The sequence below is a fragment of the Trachurus trachurus genome, assembly GCF_905171665.1.
Source record: "Trachurus trachurus genome assembly, chromosome: 18".
Taxonomy (NCBI): domain Eukaryota; kingdom Metazoa; phylum Chordata; class Actinopteri; order Carangiformes; family Carangidae; genus Trachurus; species Trachurus trachurus.
Window position 1 is genome coordinate 7,502,282 of NC_139909.1, and position 22,753 is coordinate 7,525,034.

Sequence of the window (22,753 nt, forward strand, 5' to 3'; positions counted from 1 at the left end):
CCATTTGACTAATTTGGATGTTATTCCAAACAAAAGTTTACAATAATTGATCCAAATTGGTTCAGACAGAATTTTTGGCAGAGGCCCAAAAAGGGAATATCTTTAAGCATGTATGGGGATACAATATGATTCTTCACCCAAGGTGTGTCAGCATTTTTGTCAAACCACCGTAATACAGATCTCAGCACAAAGGACAGGAAATACATTTCAAAATTAGGTAGTTAGAGCCCTCCTAGAACAGTATGTTTAAATGTTTCCAGAAACTTAAAAAAAAAAGTTTCTATGTCATGATGCAGTGAGAAATTGGACAAAAGGGAAAAATAACAAAAAAACAGGATATTCAATACGGCCACCAGAGGGCGCACAAATCTTATTTACCTTTAGAAAAGCTGTCTCTATTAAAATAATAACATAATTAAAAAGGGTTAGGGTTTGGTTCGCTCATCATCAAGTTTGTCCACAGTTTGAATAGGACCATTTATTTGGTGGAAAGAGAGAATGATTAAATAAACCCCCACACTGTTTAAATGTTTTTATTACTTTATTGAGATAAGAAAATACACAACATTGTATAAAACACTTTGTAACAGTTAGTCTCAAAGAAGTCAAACAAACGTTTGACCTCAAAGAAACTTTTTTTTTAACCTGTTGGTCTGGCTTTGTGAGGTTAATGTAAGACCTTAAACAACATTATTGAGAAAATACATCAGCTGTGTCACAATTCAGAGGCCAAATCCTTCAGAGGCTGCATCTGAAGAGCAACAAGCAAACTTATTTTAAAGCTTCCTCCAAATGTAGCCTTGTTTTCCTGGACATTGAAGAATCAAACCGGTGAGTTCTTCCATTATTACTGAATTCAATAAAGTCCTGGGTTCACCTTTGCCAGTAGCTAATGGTAAAACTGAGACAAACAAGGGTCTTAAAACCCTCAAGTTTTTATTAAGAATGTCTTGTCGTGGTTTATAGGTGAAATGGTAATGGTAAGCACTGCGGGTGACGCAGAAGAAATCACCATGGGCCCAACCGACACATTTTGGTTTTTCTCTCACGGGTTGAAGAAGTCTGAAGGATGTGAACTCTGACTTTGGTCACAGCCTCTTCTGTTATGAACAGATTAAATTAAATTGCTGAATACAAACAGTGTGTAATATGCTTGGATAAATGGAGGTAAAATGCATTTCAGTATTGTAGTTAGTTTAACGTCTATTCTATTGTCTTCAAACCTTTGCATTGTAATGATATTTGCTTCACCTGTACTTGTGTTCAGTTTTAATTAGCAAACTTTGACTCGATAAACATACCAACTAAATAGCATTTTAACACTGTCATTGTGAGTATGTTAGCATTATAACATTAACATTTAGCTGTATTCTTGCTCTGTTATGGGCATTTGTTTCTACTCTATAATAAAAATAGATAAATGGAATGTTTAGAATATAAGATGTCAGGTAGAGAGTAGTAAGGTTATACTGATAGTGTAGAAAATTTGAAATTATTGACGAAAAAAGTGCAGTTGTACTGTGATAAAGTTTCTCATGAGTGTGTGGAATGTGGATGTTGGGCTTATTAGACTCATCATAGGAATGTTTGAAACTATATTATTTACATCAGCTGTATTGACCACATTGACTACAATCTGTCCAGAAACTGCTGTTAACACTGGAAATGTAGTATGACACCTAAGCCCAAAAAAGACACTTAAACAGGTATTACTTTTGTGTTACTTTCCATTGCCATTGCAATTAATGCAACTAAAAGTCTAAACAGAGATGTATCTGCATGAAACAAAATGAACATTGGTCTTTGTTTTTGTTTGCAGAAGGCCTGAGACATGGGGAAAAACATTCTGTCACGGTTAATAAACACACAAATTCTTCCGCTCACTTAACTGAAAACATTGAAACAATGCCACACACCAATTTACATCAGTACTACAGTATACCACACTTAAAAGTTATCTAAACTAAGCACTTTGTACTACAATCACGTAACATCTGCAATATGGGAAAATACAGTCAATCAATTACTTACTGTACAAAACTAAAAGGCTAAACGTCACTAGGGTTAAAACTGAATTGTAAAACTTGTATATTCTGTATAACAATACTCAAAAACGCACATAGGTTCAAAGAATTATATCAGTCTGCAACTTAAATCTCACACAGTAAAGAACATACCAGGCACTTCTGACTGTGCAAATACATCTGTGAGTTTAGACTGAGTGAGTTCTGACTTTAAACTCAGATTTCTAAGAAAAAGTCAGAACTTACTCAGTCTAAACTCACAGAGTTTTTTTTTACAGTGGTCCTAATCCTTTCCCATACATATCACATGCCAAGAAAACAATGTAAAAACACATAATATCAAAATAAAGTGAAAGCTTAAATGAAGGTAGTGGAGAGTTGAAGCCTGTTTGGTTTTAACTCTGGACACCACAAGCTGACCAGCTTCTGTATAGCTTAAAAACCTGTTGAACGGTACAAAAATATATTCAGAGTCTATTCTTGTTATGCTAGATATCAAAATGGTCACATTTTTGATGTTGTCACTGAAACTAAGCTCTTCATCCACAATTACACCAATATTTTTAACATGGGTGAAAGTGTCAAGTGCTTGAAAGTTTAGGTGGGAACTAAGCTGCCAAATAATACTGTCTGAGTCTTGTCTTCAAATTTGCCTTTTTATAGAGCAATTAATCTAGTGTGATTTCTGAACTGATGCAGTGAAATGTTCACGTTAGCTTACAAAAAGATGCAGAGGAATGAGTGCGTAGTTCAACAGCAGGATAGAGGGTTTCATCAAATGTTGGTTTAAAGGTATGGAGGCGAACCCGACTGTCAGAGAGGACTCTGTAGAAGGACAGAATACCACCCGGCTGATCTACGTACACCCCCACCCGTCTGGAGCGTGAGCAGAGGGAAGATACATCGATACGCTCCTTGTTGTGCCAAACAAAACAACCTTGAGTACAGCAAGCAAGACTCCAAGACTTCTTGTTTTGTCCGAGCTTACAATCATCAACATCTCCTTTCCTGTCAATGCTCCTGTACGTTACCCCGATGTTGAAGGGCTCCAAGACTTCAATCTCCCAGTAGCAGCGTCCTTCTATACTCTGTTCACACAACACCTGTGGCCATGGATCAAATCTCTCTGGATGATCAGCATATGACTGTTCTTCTTCCACCCAGGTCACATTTCTGTTCTCATCAGAGAGACAGAGGTTCTTGTGGGCTGTGTTGGGATCCCAAGTGAGCTTACGGGCATCTGGAGGTAAGAAAACACAATTTCAAGTCTCTTCAAAGAGAGGGATCATCCCCTTAACTCTTTCGCGACCATTGACGAGTAAACTCGTCACAGCCTGCCGAACGTTCACGACCATTGACGAGTAAACTCGTCAAAACCGTTTTTTTTTTAAACTAAAATCAAAACATAATGTTTTTTATAAACTGTGTGATCTTGGTTTTGTTTGAGTAATCGTTCTCCTTGAATGCTGCTCTGGGGGCAGCGTGCAGCGCTGTCGGCTGTCGGCTACAGTGTTGCCACTTTCTCGCTGAATCTGGCGACTTTCCAAACCCTCTTGGCAACTTTTGACAAAAGCGACCGACGACAAATCTGGCGAGTTTTTCCGGTGCTGTTACAAACGTTTCTGGTTTGGAGACTCGGATCTGAAAGCCGGTTATCTCTGCTGTTTTCACGGTGCAGCGGAGCGGGCGCTCTGCAGCGGGGGCTGTGACCGTCCGCCCCTGCCCCAGAGCACTCATCGCCGGCCAGTCACACAGCAGTGTCACGGAGCTGCTGCGCTGCGGCCAGAGACCCACACCGTTGCACCGCTGCTCTCCAGGCTGCCACACCCCCCAGATTTGCCTACAAATATATTTATTTAGCCGTAGAAATGATTTGGGAGACGCCACACTGCAGAGTACCGGTAAAATGAGCAGATTGCCACTTGACACAAAAGTGTGTTTTTCTCTGAAACTAGAGCGGGAGCTCCGTTTTTGGAGAAACCCAGCTCTCTTCTTCTACTTCGTACTCACGAACGAAACGGCGGAAAAACTCGCCGTTTTTTCGAGAAGCATGTTGGAAAGTCACTCTTCAACCACGTGAAAACCGTTTGTTTCTAGGTGATGTACAGAGTTCGGTTCGACGTGAGAAAAAGGTAAACAAATAGCCAAAAACATGTGGTCCTGAGCGGATGTGCTGAGGAATTAGTGTGGTCGCGAAAGAGTTAACCTGTGTGTTGTCACTTGCATGTTGTTGTTTTTTATGCTTTCCTGTTAGAGGAGTGAGTGAGTTGAAAATATATTCTATTTGTTCCTCTTATGGCTGGGTAAGCCTGTACAAATAGACTGGCCTTGTGCCATCTCTCAAGGAGGAATCGCCAGGATTCTTCGTATAAAAAAAATGTATGGATGGATTAGTGACAGAAATGTTTGGCCTTGCGAGAGCAACTCACAATTCAGACATGGTTGTGTGTGGCTGTCGTGTATTAGGGGAAAAACATTTTAGTCCAATGCAGTGTTAAGTTTGTGGAAATTCAAAAAGTCTGGATAACTACTGATTTCCGAAAACCTGCATAGATCCATTGACTTTGAGCTGTTTTGTGTACTTACATTTCTTGAATCCTGGTTTCATTCTGTGTTCCCCTCCATGGGCAACACTGGAAGAAAATGGTACTTGTTAAAATCTTAACCAATGCAACTGACCCTGTGTTTCTGTCAAAAACCTTTGCTGTCAGTGCATCAGAGGTACAGATCTTTCCACAATAAATCTAGAGCACACATCTATTGTTACTAGTAACTAGTTAGTTACTCAAATAAACAGCAGCACATGCTCACTGTGCATTTTTATGGTGATGCCATCTCAAACATGGCTGGGAATATAATTACTTGAGTTTGTTGAGCTTGTTTTGTGGGTCCTTCATTAACTCTGACAGTAACTTCACTCCTGATTTTCCAAGATGGTTGTAGCTCAAGTCCAGGTCTGTCAGATGGGAGGGGTTGGATTTCAAAGCTGAAGCCAGAGAAGCACAGCCAGTCTCTGTGACCATACAACCTGACAAACTGAGAAAACACAGTGTTTGGTTAATTGGCTTTCAGAAGATCAGACACAGCAGATTTCTTGCAACCCTGAATGAAAGTAAACTAAGTGGAACAGTGAGAACAGCCCAACAGGTACTTTAGTACCCTAGAAAACACAGAGATGTTCAGTTTATAACAGGTTGAAGTCTTGTACCCATTCACATTATGGTACATTATTTGTTGTGCACATACACACCTCAGTTTCTCCAGTCTGCAACATTTTGTCGCCAGTCCTTCACAGAGTTGCTCCACTCCTTCATCTCCCAGGTCATTGTTGCTCAGGTCCAGCTCTTGTAGAGGTGTGTCAGGGAACTTGAGACCAGAGGCCAGGTGTTCAACCCACTCTGTAGTCACTTTGCAGTCTGCTAGACTAAGGGCGGAGGATAATGATTATAATATGATAAAGAATGAGGTACAACTGTTTGAAAATATGGGCTAAATATAATATGTATTAAGGTTAAAGCCTTACAAACCTATGATAATCAAAGTTAACTTACACTGCCCTTCTACTGCTCTTCACTGCTGGTATCAGCCGTCTTCGACCCTCATCTGATGCGTTGTAGCTCTTCAAGTCCAATACATCCAGATCATCTGTTGATATCTGCAGCATGTAGGCCAGAGCAGAGCAGTACAGGGGAGACAGCTCGGTTTTTGAACGATCTGATTGCTTCAGATACTCAGTAATCTCATCTTTGACTTTCTGGTCTCTCATCTCAACCATGGTTTGAAAGAGGATAATGCAACTGTCTGGAGAGATGCCCTTTCTTCGGATGGATTTGACATAAGTCAAGATTTTTTTGTTGGTATCTTGGATATCAACTGGTGATGTCAACAGACCCCGAAGGACTCTCCGGTTTGCTTCAACCATGAGGCCAAAAAGCATTCGTAAGAAGTAGGACAGATAGCCGTTCTCATTCTCCAACACTTTGTCAACTGTCTTCTTTAGAAGATCAAGTAAAGTGTGTTTTTTGTCCTTCAGATCAAGAAACTTGCTGAGCTCTGTTGTTTGTGAAGTCATCTTGTTTGTGAAACAGTCGTAGACGTAGAGCGCTGCAAAGAACTCCTGTACGGTCAGATGAACAAAGAAGAAAACCTTTCTCTGAGAGAAGATTTCTTCTTCTCTAAGAACTGTGGTGCAAAATCCAGAGTGGACAGATGCTTCTTTTATGTCAATGCCACAGTCCTGCAGGTCCTCCTCATAGAAGATGAGGTTGTTCTTCTGCAGATGAACAAATGCAAGTTTGCCGAGTTTTAGGAGAAATTCTCGATGTGTCTTCAGAAGGTTCTCTACGTTTTCTTCTGTCTTCTTGTCATATTTTCTGCTTCTTTCTTTAGTCTGGACAAACAGGTAATGTGCCATCATCTCTGTCAGAGTTTGAGGAATTTCAGCTTTTTCATCTCCACTGAACACATTCTGGAATAACGCAGCAGAAATCCAGCAGAAGATCGGGATCTGACACATGATGTTGAGACACACTGAAGACTGGATATGTGATATGATTCTCTCAGCAAGAACCAAGTCATCACTAAATCTCTTTCTGAAATATTCTTCTTTTTGTGACTTATTGAACCCTCTGATCTCTGTCACCATGTCGATGTACTTTGCAGGGATCTGATTGGCTGCTGCTGGACGGGAAGTTATCCAGATCTTTGCATTGGGGAGAAGGTTACCCTGGATCAGGTTTACCACAAGGTTATCCAAAGATGTAACTTCATTGACAGACGTTACTGTGTTATTATTCTTAAAGTCCAGTTGAAATCTGCTTTCATCCAGACCATCCAGGATCACCAGAACCTTGGTTTTGGTGTACTCAGTTGAATCTCTGAAACTGCAGAGTGCAAGGTGGAAGTCGGTCAGCAGCTGATGAAAGCTTTTTGTATCTTTAATCAAATTCATCTCTCGGAAAGCAAGACAGAAAACAAAATCAATGTCCTGGTATTGCTTATCCTCGGCCCAGTCAAGAACAAATTTCTGCACAGAAAAGGATTTTCCAATGCCTGCAACTCCTGTTGTCAAGACTAGTCTGTGGGGTCTCTCTTGGCCAGGCAAAGGTTTGAAGATGTCACTGAGGTTGACTGAAGTTTTTGACGGTGACTGTTCCTTAACTTTGTGTTGTAGGTGTATGAACTCATGTTGATCATGTGGCCCTTCACTCTCCCCTGTGGTGATGTAAAGTTCTGTGTAGATGCTGTTCAGGGAAGTCTGTTGGCCACCGATACCTTCAGAGGTTGAGGCAAATTTATTTTGCATTGTTTCTTTAAGATTCTTCTTTGCCTCCAAAAGACGACTGTCCCCTGTAACAAGCAAATGCATGATTGCAAGTTACAGTAATACATGTATAGTTCATTTCAAATATTTTAGCGTGGTCATGCAAAACTACACAAAATCTTGACATAATGAGATTTTGTTATTGAAAGTCTTTTTAATGACTTTAACAAATGTACATTACATAATCTGATATACAGTATGGGTTAATCTGGTTGATTGTCTCATTTAAATGGTGAGTAAGCACTTTTGATGCAAAAAAAAATCATCAGTTAAGCCCAGACAACCTAGCACAAAACAATTAAAAAGCACAACACTAATGGTTACTGGTCTTGATTGTAATAATAGTAATACTGCTTGCAGTATTCAAACTTACCAGAAAATGTTCTGAATTTCTTTACACACTTCCGATCCTCCCCAAACAGTCCATGGCTGGATGTCCCTGCAGTCCCCTCACTGTAAGCACAGCAACAAAACACCAACTCTAAAGCAATGCATTGAGAATGGCATTTAACAGCATAAAGAAGGCAAGGCAAGGCAATTTTTTTTTTTTTTTACAGTTTGTCTCAAAGGGCTTTCGCAGCCTCATAACAACATCTTCTGCCCTTAGACCCTCACATCGACTGAGGAAACTCCATAGAAAACCCTTTTAACAGGGAAAAATTGGAGAAACCTCAGGGTGAGCAACAGAGGAGGGATCCCTCGCCCAGGACGGACAGACGTGTAATAGATGTTGCATACAGACAAGAAAACAGTTTATAACACAGAATATGGAAAACATAGAAATGGTTAACAAGAGCTGATGAAGGGGGCAGCTTCTGGTGCGAGGAAAGGCAGGGAGAGCAGGCCAAAGAACCAAAGATGCTGGCTATAATGCTGTGATCAAGTGAAATGGTCTTCCAGTTGTGCTGAGTTAAGTTAAGCCAGTAGGGGTGAATATTGACTTGTTAGTAATAAGGGATGGCAAAACTTAAGACAATTTAGAGCCGCAGATCAACCTGGTGTTCATGGGCATTATTTATTATTTAACATACAGAATGAGGACTTACTGTTCATGCTTCTTATCACTGAAGTTCAAAGGCATGCCCCTGGATTTGTCACTCTTCATGGAGACAATGCTGGGACTCGTAGACCCTTCTGCTCCCCTCTGTGAACTATTGAAAAACAGGTCAAAGGTTGAAAACATACGTGAGAACAAAGCAGCATTACCATTTGAGACTACACTGATTTCAAAATGGAATTACCGTCTGACAGCAAAGTTCAATGGCATGCCTCTGGATTTGTCACTCTTCATGGAAACAATGCTGGGACTCGTAGACCCATCTGCTGTTCCTGTCGAACTAAGAGGAGAGATTATTGTATTTATTTATCATCTCTTCAGAGAGAGGTCATTTACACCTAGCCTCGTAAACCCGCCTCTCCCGGAACTGCATTTCATTTCATTCCGAAGGAGAGTCTGGCCTCATCCCCGTTGTAAGCGTTTGGCCTGAAACCCTCAGAAGGCCGAGCCAATCAGCGTCGCCCGCTGTGATTGACACAGCACGTTGGCCAATCAGGGACCGACTGGTGCAAAGCCCCGTCACTACACCAACTTGCTGATTGGCTGAATGGGGTTGTCTGTCAACGCTACTACTCCCGCCCCGCTCCCGCCCACCCCAGACGCTTAGAATGGGGATGAGGCCAGACTCTCCCTCAGAATGAAATGAAATGCAGTTCCGGGAGAGGCGGGTTTACGAGGCTAATTTACACCCACAACAGATTAAGAACTTGACTAAAAATGAACAGCTAGTAAAGGACAGTGCCCTCTTTGCCTGCAAAAAAATACAGTTTTTCAACTGGCCACTTGAGGCTACATCCATCCATCCATCTTTCTGTCCACCCATCCATCCATCTATTTCCTATGACTGCTTATCCATGCAGTGTCATGGGGAGCCGGTGCCTGTACCAACTGACATGGGTTGAGGGTGCGGTACAACCTGGACTGGTCACCCATCTATCACAGGGTCGACTTATACAGGCATACAACACACGTATTCATTTAAAAACACAAAATGTGGAATTACCGTCTGTCAGCAAAGTTTAATGGCATGCCTCTGGATTTGTCACTCTTCATGGAGACAATGCTGGGACTCGTAGACCCATCTGCTCTCCTCTTTGAACTAAGAGAAGAGATTATTGTATTTATTTATCATCTCTTCAGAAGGTTATGGTCATTTACTTCATATACGGTCACTTTTCATTAATACATAAATGGGAGTTTGACAGTATGACTGTGTGGCTGGCAGATGAACCCGTGTCTAGCTCTGTCAACTCCTTTTAAGGATAGCCTACTTTAATTCTAGAGAATTACCGTCTGGGCTCCTCAAGACCAAAGTTTAAAGGCATGCCCCTGGATTTATCACTCTTCATGGAGAGGACACTGGGACTTGTGGAACCACCTGCTCTCATCTGTGAACTAAGAGGAGAGATTATTTTATTAAATTATTGTCAACCATTTCTTCAGAGAGATCGCTAAAGTTTGAGAACAATGAGCATTTAAAAGGATAACTATAACAGGACATTTTAAATATAAACAGACTTTACAGTTTCTTGCAGTGACGTATCTACTTTGTTTTGTGCTTGTGCAGCTTGTTGAAGACGTCACACCCTGCTTATCTACAACTGGCTGAATTTACCTGTCTGGTTTCTCTGTGATGGGGACAATCGTCTCATCGGGCGGTTTGTCAGGTGTCACAGATGGAGCACTGGCCTTCCCTGGGGGAGGACGCTTCCTCTTCCTCTTTGCCATCTCTGCTACAAAACAATGGGAGTCAAAAAAAAACTTGTAAAAGGTTTGTACAGGAATTTTCTGAAAATGGCAGTTGTTTTCACTCTGTCTGTAATTTCTATTGGTTAGTGTCAGTTTATGAGTCTGCCTAGCTACAGATAGCCTATTTATAATTTATGTTTTCATGTTATGACAAAGAGATCACACCATAAGATTAAACCACCTTAAATTCGAGATCGTATAGGCTATTCTTCTCCCACAAACTTAATCTCCCAATTTGGTTAAATCTAAACCTTTTTGATATCCATAAAGAAAAGACCAGAGAAAGAATATCACTCTTTATAATAAGATACTATAATAATCACAATTACGTTAATAGCCATACATAGGGGGTGGGAATGAACTCAGATCATTCCCCCATAAAATGTGTGTAGTGTGTAAAACCACCAAAAAAATAAATAAAGTCACCACGCTTCTTGGACTTTTGTTTATTTACGCTCTTGAACGTGTCTCGAGGTATTTACAGCAGAGCACAGACCACATGAGCCCAGGAAATACCGACAACAGAGAGTATTGACAACAGAAGAACTACCACTTAACCAAAGAGCTCGTTTATCCAACACATAAAAACGAACTTTATCGAGGAAAAAAAACGTTTTCTCTCTTTTATTTTTAATCGCGCTCCTTTTGACGCTGCTACGCACTTATATTCAAAATGTCGGATACATCCTCAAAACGGACATTGCAGACTCGGGCAACAGCGACAGAAACACGGAGCATTCTGCGTGCCCCGTTGTGACTTGCGTAATAAACGGTTACTTACGTTTATATTTAGCTCATTTCGCTCTTTGCTGCATTTTTAAACGACCACTTCCCCACGGATTTCAGATAGGCAACACAATGAGTCACAATTTTTTTTTCAGTCACAACAAAACAACCCCCGAACATGGGATTTCCCTTCCCCTCGTGGGTTTACTTTCGGTTTCAATTCTTATATAACACACGAACAATAGGAGTTTTGAAATAAGTAAAAGATAATACCAGTCACACTCTGCAGCTGCTACAACATGAACAGGGATACATGAGGAAGATAAGTGTATCTTAAAGTTTATGTAGGAGGAGAATTGAGTAATTTAATGGCATTTATGTAGGACTTTATGTAGGCTACTTCCGTAGTGCGAGAGCTCCAACACTGAGGCGTTGTCTCTCATGGAGGACAGTAGGCCTAATGATCTGTTTCTTGTTCAGTATGAGTGGATCCCTGAATTTTACTTGAATACATAAACACACTAAAACACTAAAACTGCAGCTGCCAACAGTGCTGCGTCACTTGTTACCACCTTGCTGCGTCTAATCATGGAGCTTTAGTGACACCTAGTGGATGAAAAAATGAACAAGAGCCAGTGCAGTGACTCCATCAGAGCTGCACATTTCAATGTATTCATACACTGAAATTGGGTTGAAAATTGATCATGTGAATTTACTTATTCAGTTTCAGATTACATTTTTCAAAAATATTTAAATGCATGTTTACATCCTCAGTATAGAAATGTTTAAATCAAACAAATTGTCTCAGAATCAATCATCCTTATTGCTTCAACTTCTCAAAGCTTTTCTTTTGCTCTCATTGATAAAACCACTTCTTTCTGCTGTGCTCTGTGACAGTTTGCCGTCAAATGTAGGCCTACAGGAAATGAAACCACAGTGGGGGTCTATCTGAACCAAACGCTGCACTGCTACACGTATATTTTATATTAAAGGTTAGTAACAAGGGCCCTCGGCCGCCCACGTAGTTCCTCAACTGTGTCCCCATTCCTTTTCTCTCTCATCATATGAACTTTTAGCCCTTGCATCTAAATAACAATCTGCAAAACCCAAGAAATGCACAGAATGTGTCAGCACCATGCTCTGGCCTTGGCTTCACTTACCCTGAAGTTCCCTTTGCATCATGTTTTCACTCAGGTAAAGAGCAGGTACGCAGCAGTTTGACCTGCTTTACATGTGCATCATGTATGTTTAGCCTCAACTTAACTTTTATCTGAACGGCCATTAGTCATGACACACTGAACCGTCCAATCACAGGCTTTGCGTGACCGTCGTCACTGCTTATCTTATGTCCACCACGGACACCAGTTAGAAACGGATAAACAAATTCTGTCAACTGACCAAAACCCTTTTACTGACTTCAACGTCCTGAGGCATGCGCTGTCTTCACTGTTCAATGTAGGATGACGCACCTGCTCATCACTAACATGTGCAGACATAGAACCAAGGCTACTCTTCTAGTGTAAACATTAAAAAGCCTTTATTTTTTACATAGAAACCAACATATTTTGGCCTCTGCCTCCTTCATCAGGGTTCAAGGCAGCAGCATTCACATCTGACCTAAATGAGGTCTAACTCAAAGCTGGGTGGAGCTCTGCCTGCTCCCTTCAGGTTAGTGTCCAGTTCTCTTTTCAGTAGATGCTTCTATACAGACATAAAAACTCCCCACAGTCAGTAGACGAATGAAGAGAGTGAAACATGTGAGCATAATCCAACATTTGACATGGATAAAAAAAAAAAAACACTAAATCCAACTTTAATCATTAGACAAGCAAAAAGTTAAAGAATAAATACATACCTCATGCTCCAAACCACAAGTAGCATGTGCTATATTACTTATTAGCCTATATCTAACCATATATATTAAAACAATATATATTTACAAAGCAGGAAGTGGCATACTAACAGAGATTCACAAGGACAAGGCATATAACATATTTGTAGCAACAACAGAAAAACTCATTTTACACTTGTGATGCGATGTGATTAAAAACATATGGATCTGTATTGATTGATCTTTCAAATCCAGTTAGGAGTCATCATAAAGAACAGGAAATAACAGGCACATTGATATCAGCACTTAAAATGTGTTCCCTCCATTGTGTGCAGCACTTCCTCTCACCTCGGACACACACGTGGTTTAGTTGGTATCGCCATGTGTTCAAGAAACACAACTTCTCTAATTTCACTCTTTGCTTCCCTTATTTGTACAGTATCACAGTGTGAGAGTTGTGCAATCGCAGTGTTGACTTGTTGACTTGTGTAAACAGTCTTGGTCCATTTCTGTCCTCTATACAACAGCCATACATTATGTTGGGACTACAGATGGAAATTAGCCCTAGTGGCTAAATCTGGTACAACCATCTCTTCTTTGTTCTAAAATTTATTAATGGTATTGTACACTGTCCTGTAATAATAAACTAAACTAAATTAAACTAATGTTTAAGTTGAGTATTGTTGTGCACAGACACACACTGATCATTCAGACAAATATTAGTTACACAATAATAGAAGAAAAAAAAACCCACAGAAACTAAGTAGAGGACGCCACATTCGGGTATAACAGTAGAAATCATGAGTAAATCATGAATTAGAACTTACTTCGATGAGAAAATACCTTTCTGCTGCTCCAAAGAGTGTGGGTGTCCCAGGGGGTTTCCAGACTCGTGGTCAGTAAAACTACGAGTGTTCAACCTTCCTGCTTCCTGCTTGTAGTACTTCCTCACAATTAAATAATGATATTTTATTCATCTAAAATATGATTGGTTGACGGCACCAACAGTTCCCTTCCTGTTGTGTTTCTTTCTATTGTACAAACCTTAGAATTAGAGTTTGTGTGAAATGTACAGCACCAGGGAAGTCGACTTGTCACTGACATATGAAGATATTTCCACAATGGACAGATAGATATGTAGTTAAAAACATAGTCACATTGCACAGCCACCAGCCATTGGGGGTTTTTGGGGGGTTTTGGGGTTGTTGTTTTTTTACACACTTATATCATTAATGTCCATCCTATTCCTCTCTGCGCTCTGGTCTGGGTCTTCTTCTTCTCCTTCTACCTAAACAACAAAATGGATAATTTGTAAGTTTCACATGAGTGACTTTTGCTCATTAAGAAGTTCAGTGTTAACAAATCCAGTTCACTGTCAAGTTTATAATTTATTTATTGTGCACACTGATGACCGATTTCTACTAACTCTGTAGGGGAAATTAATGTGTACAGTCGTTTTGATCTTTTGCGTGTAGATAGGAAGAACTTTTCGGACGTGTTCAATGCATAGAAAGATATGTGGTTCTCTTTGAGTGCTGTGACCCATTGATTTACACACTACCTACTGTATATGGCTTTTATAATGCCCCACCTAGTGGTTAAACACAAATAAGGAAACATACATCCACCACTCACATGTGTATAACAGCGTTGCCAGGGCCAAAACCGAGGGCAAGATGAGAACCTAGAGAGGATAAAGATGTTAAGATTGATCAAATTCCTCATTAAATACAATAATAATCAAAATAATATTGAAATATTTAGCTCGCATAGTTTTATAAAGGAGAGAACAAAATTTACTCACTGAAGTTTGTGTTGTAGCACTGTTTCTCTCCGTAGCGTCTCCGTCAGGTGAGGCTGAAACAGGTGAAATTACCCCAAAAATACAAACCGTCAGTTCTGAGATTGAAGGAGAAGAACTGATCTGACTGTATTCTACTGTGTTTACTCACGGGTAGAATCTCTAGTCTTTGACACGTTGTCCTCTGTTGAAATATAAAATGTAATAAATATCATACACAAATACACAGGGGAAAAAAATCACATCAGCTACATCTAGAAGAAGCTGAGAAAAGTTCTTACTGTTCTTACCTACAACAAGCTCAACCTCCACTTTCTTCAGCGGGCCGGTGAGTCCGGGAACGTGGCAGCTGTAGGTTCCTCCGTCTGTCTTCTGGACTGAGGACAGTTTTAATGAGACGTTTCCCTTGACCAGTTCCTCCTTGAAGAGAGACGTCCTGCTCTTGAAGTCCTTATGCTGCAGATTTAAATCGTCCCTCTTGTTTCTGTACACGAGGACCATGTTGTCGTTGATCCTCCAGTCCACTGTCAGAGTGGACGCGTCCACCGGAGGCTCCAGAGAACACGGCAGCACCACGTCCTGACCCACCGAGGCTCTGACCGGCTCTGCTGGACCTTTCACCTCATGCTGTCCTAAAACAGAAATAGTTTTTCAGACATGTGGCGTAGGCCAGCGTGGCTATTCACTACGGTGGCCCCAAGAGGTCAGCAAACAGTAGCTTAACCCTAGAACACAAACGTTACAAAAAGTAACATCATCACTAACGCCGGGTATTTTTTACCCAATATAATATACCCATAAAAAAATATTTCTCACCAAAGTATATTAAAATACAACAATACATGGCAAATTGAAGTACACTTCCTTAATTTTCCACTATACAATGTTTCACAAAATGAAAAAAAGGTATCATGGTGACCCTATAAAAAATGTCCAAAATTTTTGATTTTTTTTGTTTTTCTAACAAAAACTTCCTTAAAAAAAAAACTAATAGAGCTGGGACTTTGTCCTTCAGACCACCCATTTGTGGGACATTTGAGCCTTATTTGGTCGAGTTAAAAGAAAAAAGAAACATTTTCAGCATCACCAGAAACGGTCGCCAGATTTAGATACATAAACACTAACATCGGGTGAAATGCTGAAACATGTGCCTGCTGAAAAAACTAGGGATGGGAGCAGGGAAACATGCCTACCTTCAATGACGTCAGTGAGCAGTATGAAGCTACTGTACCCAGGGACCCATGAAACTCAGACAACAGCAACATAATGAAAATTATGAAACAATAATTTCATGGGTGAAAATCACCCGACGTTAGTGTTCTAGGGTTAAAGGGGACAAATTATGGAAATTTCACTTTTTGGAGGCTCTTTAGAGTAGAGAAGTAGAGTAGAGAATACTTTCCCTCCCTAGGAGGGAAATTCAAATTAGTCCAGTAGCTCACACGACAATGACACAAAAAAGAAAGAAAGATGGAGCAGGGGCGCCGGATGGAGCAGGACCGATGGTGAAGGGGCAGCTGGGTGGAGCAGGATCATTGGTGGAGGGGCCAAATCATTTTGCTTATCTGCCCCACTATACATAGAGTTCTCAACGGCTCAGGCCGGCCCAACAAACCCGACCGGACCCACGGGTTGTGACTCGGGTCGGGCCTCGGGCTTCACATCTTACACTGCACTGTGACCACAGTCTCATTACCTTTGCTTGTATCATTTTCTTTTTTAACTCATTTGCCTCTTTGTTTCATTTTGTTTCTTTTTCTTTTTCTCAAGCACCTGTAGCTATACTTGGGGTTATGGTTACGTGACTTGTCAGACGCAGTTAACCCAAACCTCAGCACAGACATTTCCCCTCTGTCTCACCTCAGTGCTCCAGGTTACGCTCTGATGCAACAGTTGAGAACAACTCAGGTGTAAAGATTCATATTTTCATTCTAATAACATTAAAACCACAGATAGTTGATGAAGCGCTGGGTGGTTCGTGACTAAGCACTATGGGGTTTCCTCGGGACGATGACGGCCACGTGCTCTAACTGTGACCTTCAGCCGCATTTTCTTTTTTTTAAATATATTTTTGAGGCTTTTTCAAAGGTAAAAAAAAAAAAAATCAACTGAAAACAGACTGAACAGAAGAGAAAGTTGTGCATTTCCCACAATTCTATGTGAAAATTTGGCAATTTTCAACGTAGTTTTGAAGACTGCATTGGCCATTTGAATTCACATTTGAAGGAATAGTCTGCGAATGAATCCTTCCACCCGGCAGTCACATAAATCTAGTCACATAAATCTAGTTATCAGGAGTGAACGTAACCAGACGGTGATGGAGAAGTAATAAATTAATTTACCTGTTAATATCACTGGACAGTTGAGGAGGAGGAGGAGGAGGAAGGAGAAGACTGTCGATGTCCAAGGCATGTCCTGATGATCTAACGCCTGTAGTCACATATAGTCACAGTGTCGTCTGTGTTGTCTGTCAAACCAATCAGGAAACACTATGAAATCACCAGATATAGAAAGGAGGAGTCAACAAAATACTCAACCATGATGTAAGATCTCATACAGTTTACATGAACTTTACTTTTCTTAAGTGAAGAATAGTATAGGAAGTTTAGTCACAGTGGAGAGAACAGCACAGTCTATCTGATGATCTCACTCTGAACTTGTAGAGGTATACGTGAGTTTGAGCTGCTATGGAGACACTCTGGGGCGGTGTCTGTTTCATCATGCTGTTTCTAAATCTCAACTGTGAATTATGTCAAATACTCTATTTTACTTTCACTTCACTTACAACTTCTGCTGTTTACCAACTCACACAAACACTCCTTCCCATGTGAGTCATACGGACGTCATAGTGTTTAAACAAATCAAAACATAAACACAAACAGAAAGACAGACAGACAGACAGACAGACAGGTAGCTAGGGGGGTTGGTGTCTCTATTAGTTTCCTGTGCTTCACTTTATGGTCTTTGTGCATCTGTAGGTGTGAATTTGTGTGTTTGAAGTTTTTTTTTTTTTTTTAAGTTTCAGTATAACAGTTGCCTGTTTGGCTAAAAAAAAAAAAAAAAAAAAACGAGGTGGTGGCATTTCTTTTTTGCTGATCATTTCCAAGCTCTCACAGTTCCTTTGTTGAGGCTTATACATAAAGGAGGGTATCGTCAGTCAACAGTAACACATCCTATAAAGGTTCAATAACTACTGGCTTACAATGATGTTATTTGCAGTACTTATTTGCCCCAGAAATTTGTCATAGAGACTAAAACTCACATGTGAACATGTTTACAGCTGTTGGACATTTTAAAATGGGCGTCACCCTAGTGGCTATTAGAGGAAGTGCCACTCTTGGTGCTTCTGGTTCAACCAAATATTTCAGCCCAGAATGTTGATCATGACCCTTCAGCTGGTCCTTCAGTCTGACAAGAGTCATCATTTCTGGACTCCCTGGTATAAAACCATCAAACAGAACAGATCATGTTTCTAGAAAGCAAAATGCAAGTCTGTAGGTACTGGACGTGTGCTGGTGCAATTGTTATTAGAGACTTTTTTTTCTGATTACCACCAACTTTTGTCAAAAAAGGTACAATTCGATTGAAACTTGTGATTTCTATGCCTGAAAAGCAAAAGCTCAGTGGTTTGAGGGGGGAAAAAAGTGTCTGTCTCTTTAAGTTGCACCTTGCATAGAATACATGAAGGTGTTATATAGGTTCATATGTTGAGATATGAGCTCAGGAAGTAGACAGACATCTGCTGCTGGGTGACTTTGAATCGACGGGACAAGATGGAGATCACCTCGCTCTGTCTAATGTTTTGTGAGCCATTTTACTTTTATTTTAAGAATAACTTCTCTTATCTTTCTTTCTTTGTCCAATTTTTTTAAACAGTTTTGATTTAGTTGGGATTTAGGAGGCAGGAGGAAATCACTATGCTACTTCTTTCACTTCTACCTGCTTAGTTTCCAACTAGTGCATTCAAACATGTTGTGGATCTGGCTCAGGATACAAATAAATGATGCAGTGAATCATGTGACTTTAGTTTGAAAAGGTTCATTTAAATCAAAGTCTCCATTGCCTCTCTTCAAGTCAAACCATTTCTTGATGTGGCTGCAAACAGGAAGTAGAGATTTTTTGACTGACGTCTGAGTGTCATTGAGTCAAGTGAATGGTACTTACTTATACTTATTCTGTATTGTCTCCTTTTTATGGTTGTCTAGTATCACTGTCTTACATAACTTGTTGTATGTCACTGTACGTCAAATTAACTCTTACTTTGTGGTATGTCATTGCTATATGTTAGGCCTACTGTCTCTATTCTTCTTTTCTCTTGTGTTACTGTTGTCATATGTGCTTTTATTGTCTATATACTCCCCCTTTCCCTTGCCCCTAGGAGGTCTTTCACCTCCCACCAGGGCATTGCCCTAATAAGAATAATTCTTGCCTGGTTAAATAAAGGTTTACTACTACTACCTTCTTCTGCAGATCCTAAAACAAAGAGCTAGTTAAGGTGTGTGTGGGCGGATGTTATTCAACGGACGTGATGACAGCATGCATTGAAAGTGGAGCCTTTGCTTTATTATTTTGCACTCTAATATTCAGCACCCAACCTAACTTAGTCTTGTGTGCCTGAATCTGGTGGTTGTTGCCTGGGATGGTATCAAAATTCCTGGCATGATGTGTTTATAGGGTCACCAATGCAGCTACAGCAGGTACAGCATCATTAAAGGGATAGTTCACTCAAAATTCAAATTTCACTCATTATCTACTCACCCTCATGTTGACTAAGAGCTGTGAGAATTTTCAGAGTCCTCCGTGCCTTCTCTGAGTTACAGGGGGTCAGTGCAGCAGTATTTGTCCATATAATGGTTGTCAATGGATACCAACTTTCTTCGTCCAAAAAGACACACCAAAAAACATCCAAATACCTCCACACTGCTCGTCTGTAATGTTCCTCTTGTCTTCAAGCCCCGACATGAGAAATTGTGCCGCCGGTCAGTGCAAATCACGCGAGATTTGCACGGACACAGGAAGAACAGTGAACTGAGACACTGGGAGCTTCTGCCACAAACAAGCTTAAAATATAGACTTATTTAATTTTTTTCTGAACAATTTCTCATGTCGGGGCTTCAATACAAAAGGGACATTACAGACGAGCACTATGGAGGTATTTGGACGTTTTTGGGTGTGTCTTTTTGGACGAAGAAAGTTGGTATCCATTGACAATCACTATCCCTATAACGGCTTTTCTACAGCTACAAAAAGCTTCATGTTCAGTTCAAGTAATTTTACTGTTTGACCCTGCAGTGGCCGTGCTGAAGATCCATCCAAACAGGCAACAGTTCTTCTGGTACGACCCCGTCAATCTGACCTGTACCGCACCTGAAGACTTCACAGGCGTCTGGGTTCTGAGGAGAAACACCTCCTCTCAGATCTCTGAGCCGTGCGAGCCCGGCTGGGGATTGGCCGATAAGACCTCCTGCACCATCGACAATACCTATCCGTTGGACAGTGGAGTGTACTGGTGTCAGTCTGAGCGCGGCGAGTGCAGCAACACCATCAACATCACCGTCACCGGTAAACGCAACCTCGATCTTTTAGTGGTTATTTTGACGCCATAGATGGACAGAGAGTACTCGACCCCAGTACTTGAGTAAGAGTACAAATACTACTGGTCAAAATTTACTCCATTACAAGTAAAAATAGCTCAATCGACATGTTACTCAAGTAAGAGTAAAAAAGTACTTGCTTTTAAAGATACTTAAGTATCCAATAGTACATGCTTTTAAATTTACTTTAAGTAAGAGTAAGAGTAAATTTCTTATTTTTCACATCAATGAATTACTATAATTTTTTCTAAATGAATTTAAGGAGCTTTTAACTCTTGTTTCTGAGAATTAACTCTTTGAAACCACCTGATGTGCTTGCTTTTAGAAACACAATGTTATATAAGAGGACAGCAATTGTAATTTTCACGACTCGCAGTATAGTTCTGAGTTGACAAACGCAGTTGAGAGCGTGGCTACTTTGGCGGTATCCTTATGGGGAGGGATGACGTATTTGTCTTGGAAATGTATTCAAGTAAGAGTAATAAGTACCAAATAAATCTAATACTCAAGTAAAGTACAAATCCTCTGGATATGTACTTAAGTACAGTACTCAAGTAAATTTACGCCGATTGTATCTTGAGCTGTCATGGTCTTTGTTTTTTCAGAGGGAACTGTGATCCTGGAGAGTCCTGCTCTTCCTGTGACAGACGGTGTTGAAGTGACGCTGCTCTGCTCCTACAAACCAGACGACGCCAGCAAACCAACATCCGACTTCTCTGCAAACTTCTACAAAGACGGTGTTTTCGTTGGGACCTACCCCGCAGGAACCATGACCTTGTCGTCAGTCTCCAGTTCTGATGAAGGTTTCTACAAGTGTGAACACCCGACCAAAACGCAGTCACCGCAGAGCTGGCTGGCTGTGAGCAGAGGTCTGCTTCAACACATTACCCACATAGCCACACTGTTGTTATTATTATCATTATCTTCTTAGCTACACTTATTTCTGGGGTCAGAGGCCAAAAACGTTGAACCACTGCTTCAAACTTTTACAAAAGTAACAAACAGACCTCCATTAAAGGGACGAGGAGTTTGTATTTGGTTATAAAAAAGTCTCACATTAATGTGGATGAATCTACGTTACCCACACTTGTTACTGGCTCCATTTTCGATAAATATATCGTTTTGTCTCTATCGTTATTTTGTTATTTTTATTAATGGTGGAAATGCTGGGCGAGCCGACAAGCGTTTCCTTACTTTCGGTTTTGCGGACGCTGCCCGGCGGGTCATGAGAATTACGCCGCCGAATCGCCGTTTATGGTCGGAACTACGACGGTATCTGATCGTCTTCGAACCTCTGACTCCAAGAATTTCACCGTGCGCTCGGAGGCTCATGGTAAATGTAGTATGAAAACACTTTGCTTTCCAAAACTCCTCGTTGTCCCTTTAAAGGAGACATATTTTATACTTGTCTTATATTTTAATTTAAAGTGTTAATCCAGATGAACCCTATTTGTGTTGTTAAGAGCCAGAAACCAACAAATGTAGTCTTACCTCACTCTCTCAGGAGAGAGGAGGCTCTGATTGGCTGATGGTGCTGGATGGTGGGTCCAGGTGGCTTTTGTTGTGACATCACAAAGTCACAGCAAGTCCTTGCATCTGGTTTTAAAGACATCCTGAAAGGGTCGTCCCAACGCCAGGGAGGGACTTATTGCAGTTAATGATTTTTGTCAATGGTAGCCAATGGGATTCAACTTCAATGTCAAACAAACATCTACCGTTATATTGTGTGAAGCTTTAACACAAACGTATACCTTTATACTGTATGGAGCTTTAACATAAACATCTACCATACTGTATGGAGCTTTAACACAAACGTCTACCTTTATACTGTATGGAGCTTTGACACAAACATCTACCTTTATACTGTATGGAGCTTTAACACAAACATCTACCTTTATACTGTATGGAGCTTTAACATAAACATCTACCATACTGTATGGAGCTTTAATACAAACATCTACCTTTATACTGTATGGAGCTTTAATACAAACATCTACCTTTATACTGTATGGAGCTTTAACACAAACATCTACCTTTATACTGTATGGAGCTTTAACACAAACATCTACCTTTATACTGTATGGAGCTTTAACACAAACATCTACCTTTATACCGTATGGAGCTGTAACACAAACATCTACCTTCATATGGAGCTTTAATATGAACCTTGATTTTTTGTTTGTTTTGTCTCTCTCAGCTCAGACTCCTCCCCTCATGTCTCTGCCCAGGCTGGTTTGTACCGTCGTGCTGATCACCACGTACTTTGTGTTGTTCGTAGTATCTATGAGAGTCTACAGAGAGTGGGTTAAAAGTAGGAAGTCCTCTGGAGATCAGAGCAACATCTATGAAGAGCGAGATCAATAAGGCCCTGGATGTGTGCGTCTGGATCTGAACTCATATGATGGTTGATATGTTGATAGGCTATAGGCTGTAGTATATGAAGGCTCCTCTTAAAGGACTTAGCTCACTGTGCTGTGTACATATGTATGTATGTATATAAAACATTTTTTCTTTTCTTTTTAAAAATCTTCTCTTTGTTGTTAATTTTCTTCTGACGACCACACATCATATGCATTCAAATTTCATCTCTACATTGAAAAGACATAGCTCTAATGAATGGTTATTGTGTGTTTTATCATGTAGTTAAA

At 40.5% G+C, this 22,753-nt stretch overlaps 2 protein-coding genes across 8 annotated transcripts; one reads left to right on the forward strand and one right to left on the reverse strand.

The window, feature by feature from the left end:
* Positions 1-522: 522 nt before the first annotated feature.
* On the reverse strand, positions 523-16,965 carry LOC311002103 (NLR family CARD domain-containing protein 3-like). Of its 7 annotated transcripts, none has more exons than XM_083993337.1 (17): positions 16,854-16,965; positions 14,802-15,143; positions 14,663-14,695; positions 14,515-14,567; positions 14,346-14,394; positions 13,538-13,994; positions 10,020-10,137; positions 9,695-9,799; positions 9,408-9,503; positions 8,589-8,684; positions 8,394-8,498; positions 7,721-7,800; positions 5,576-7,373; positions 5,275-5,448; positions 4,887-5,060; positions 4,611-4,657; positions 523-3,264 (listed from the first exon to the last, which is right to left on the reverse strand). In XM_083993337.1, the coding sequence occupies exons 7-17, from the start codon at positions 10,130-10,132 to the stop codon at positions 2,732-2,734; spliced, it is 3,321 nt and encodes a 1,106-aa protein (XP_083849463.1). In that variant the 5' UTR covers positions 10,133-10,137; positions 13,538-13,994; positions 14,346-14,394; positions 14,515-14,567; positions 14,663-14,695; positions 14,802-15,143; positions 16,854-16,965; the 3' UTR covers positions 523-2,731. The 7 variants fall into 7 exon arrangements, with proteins under 7 accessions (XP_083849463.1, XP_083849462.1, XP_083849460.1 ...); XM_083993336.1 differs by having other exon boundaries at positions 13,538-13,998; XM_083993334.1 differs by lacking the exons at positions 13,538-13,994; positions 14,346-14,394; positions 14,515-14,567; ... (1 more) ...; positions 14,802-15,143; positions 16,854-16,965 and adding an exon at positions 12,040-12,095 and having other exon boundaries at positions 10,020-10,134.
* Positions 16,522-22,544, forward strand: LOC311001841 (sialoadhesin-like; the record flags this gene model as incomplete). The annotated part of the gene is made up of 4 exons (XM_083993020.1): positions 16,522-16,543; positions 19,804-20,073; positions 20,711-20,974; positions 22,303-22,544. 4 exons carry the CDS (start codon positions 16,522-16,524, stop codon positions 22,467-22,469), a joined length of 723 nt encoding a protein of 240 aa, XP_083849146.1. The 3' UTR covers positions 22,470-22,544.
* Between the last annotated feature and the right edge of the window lie 209 nt (positions 22,545-22,753).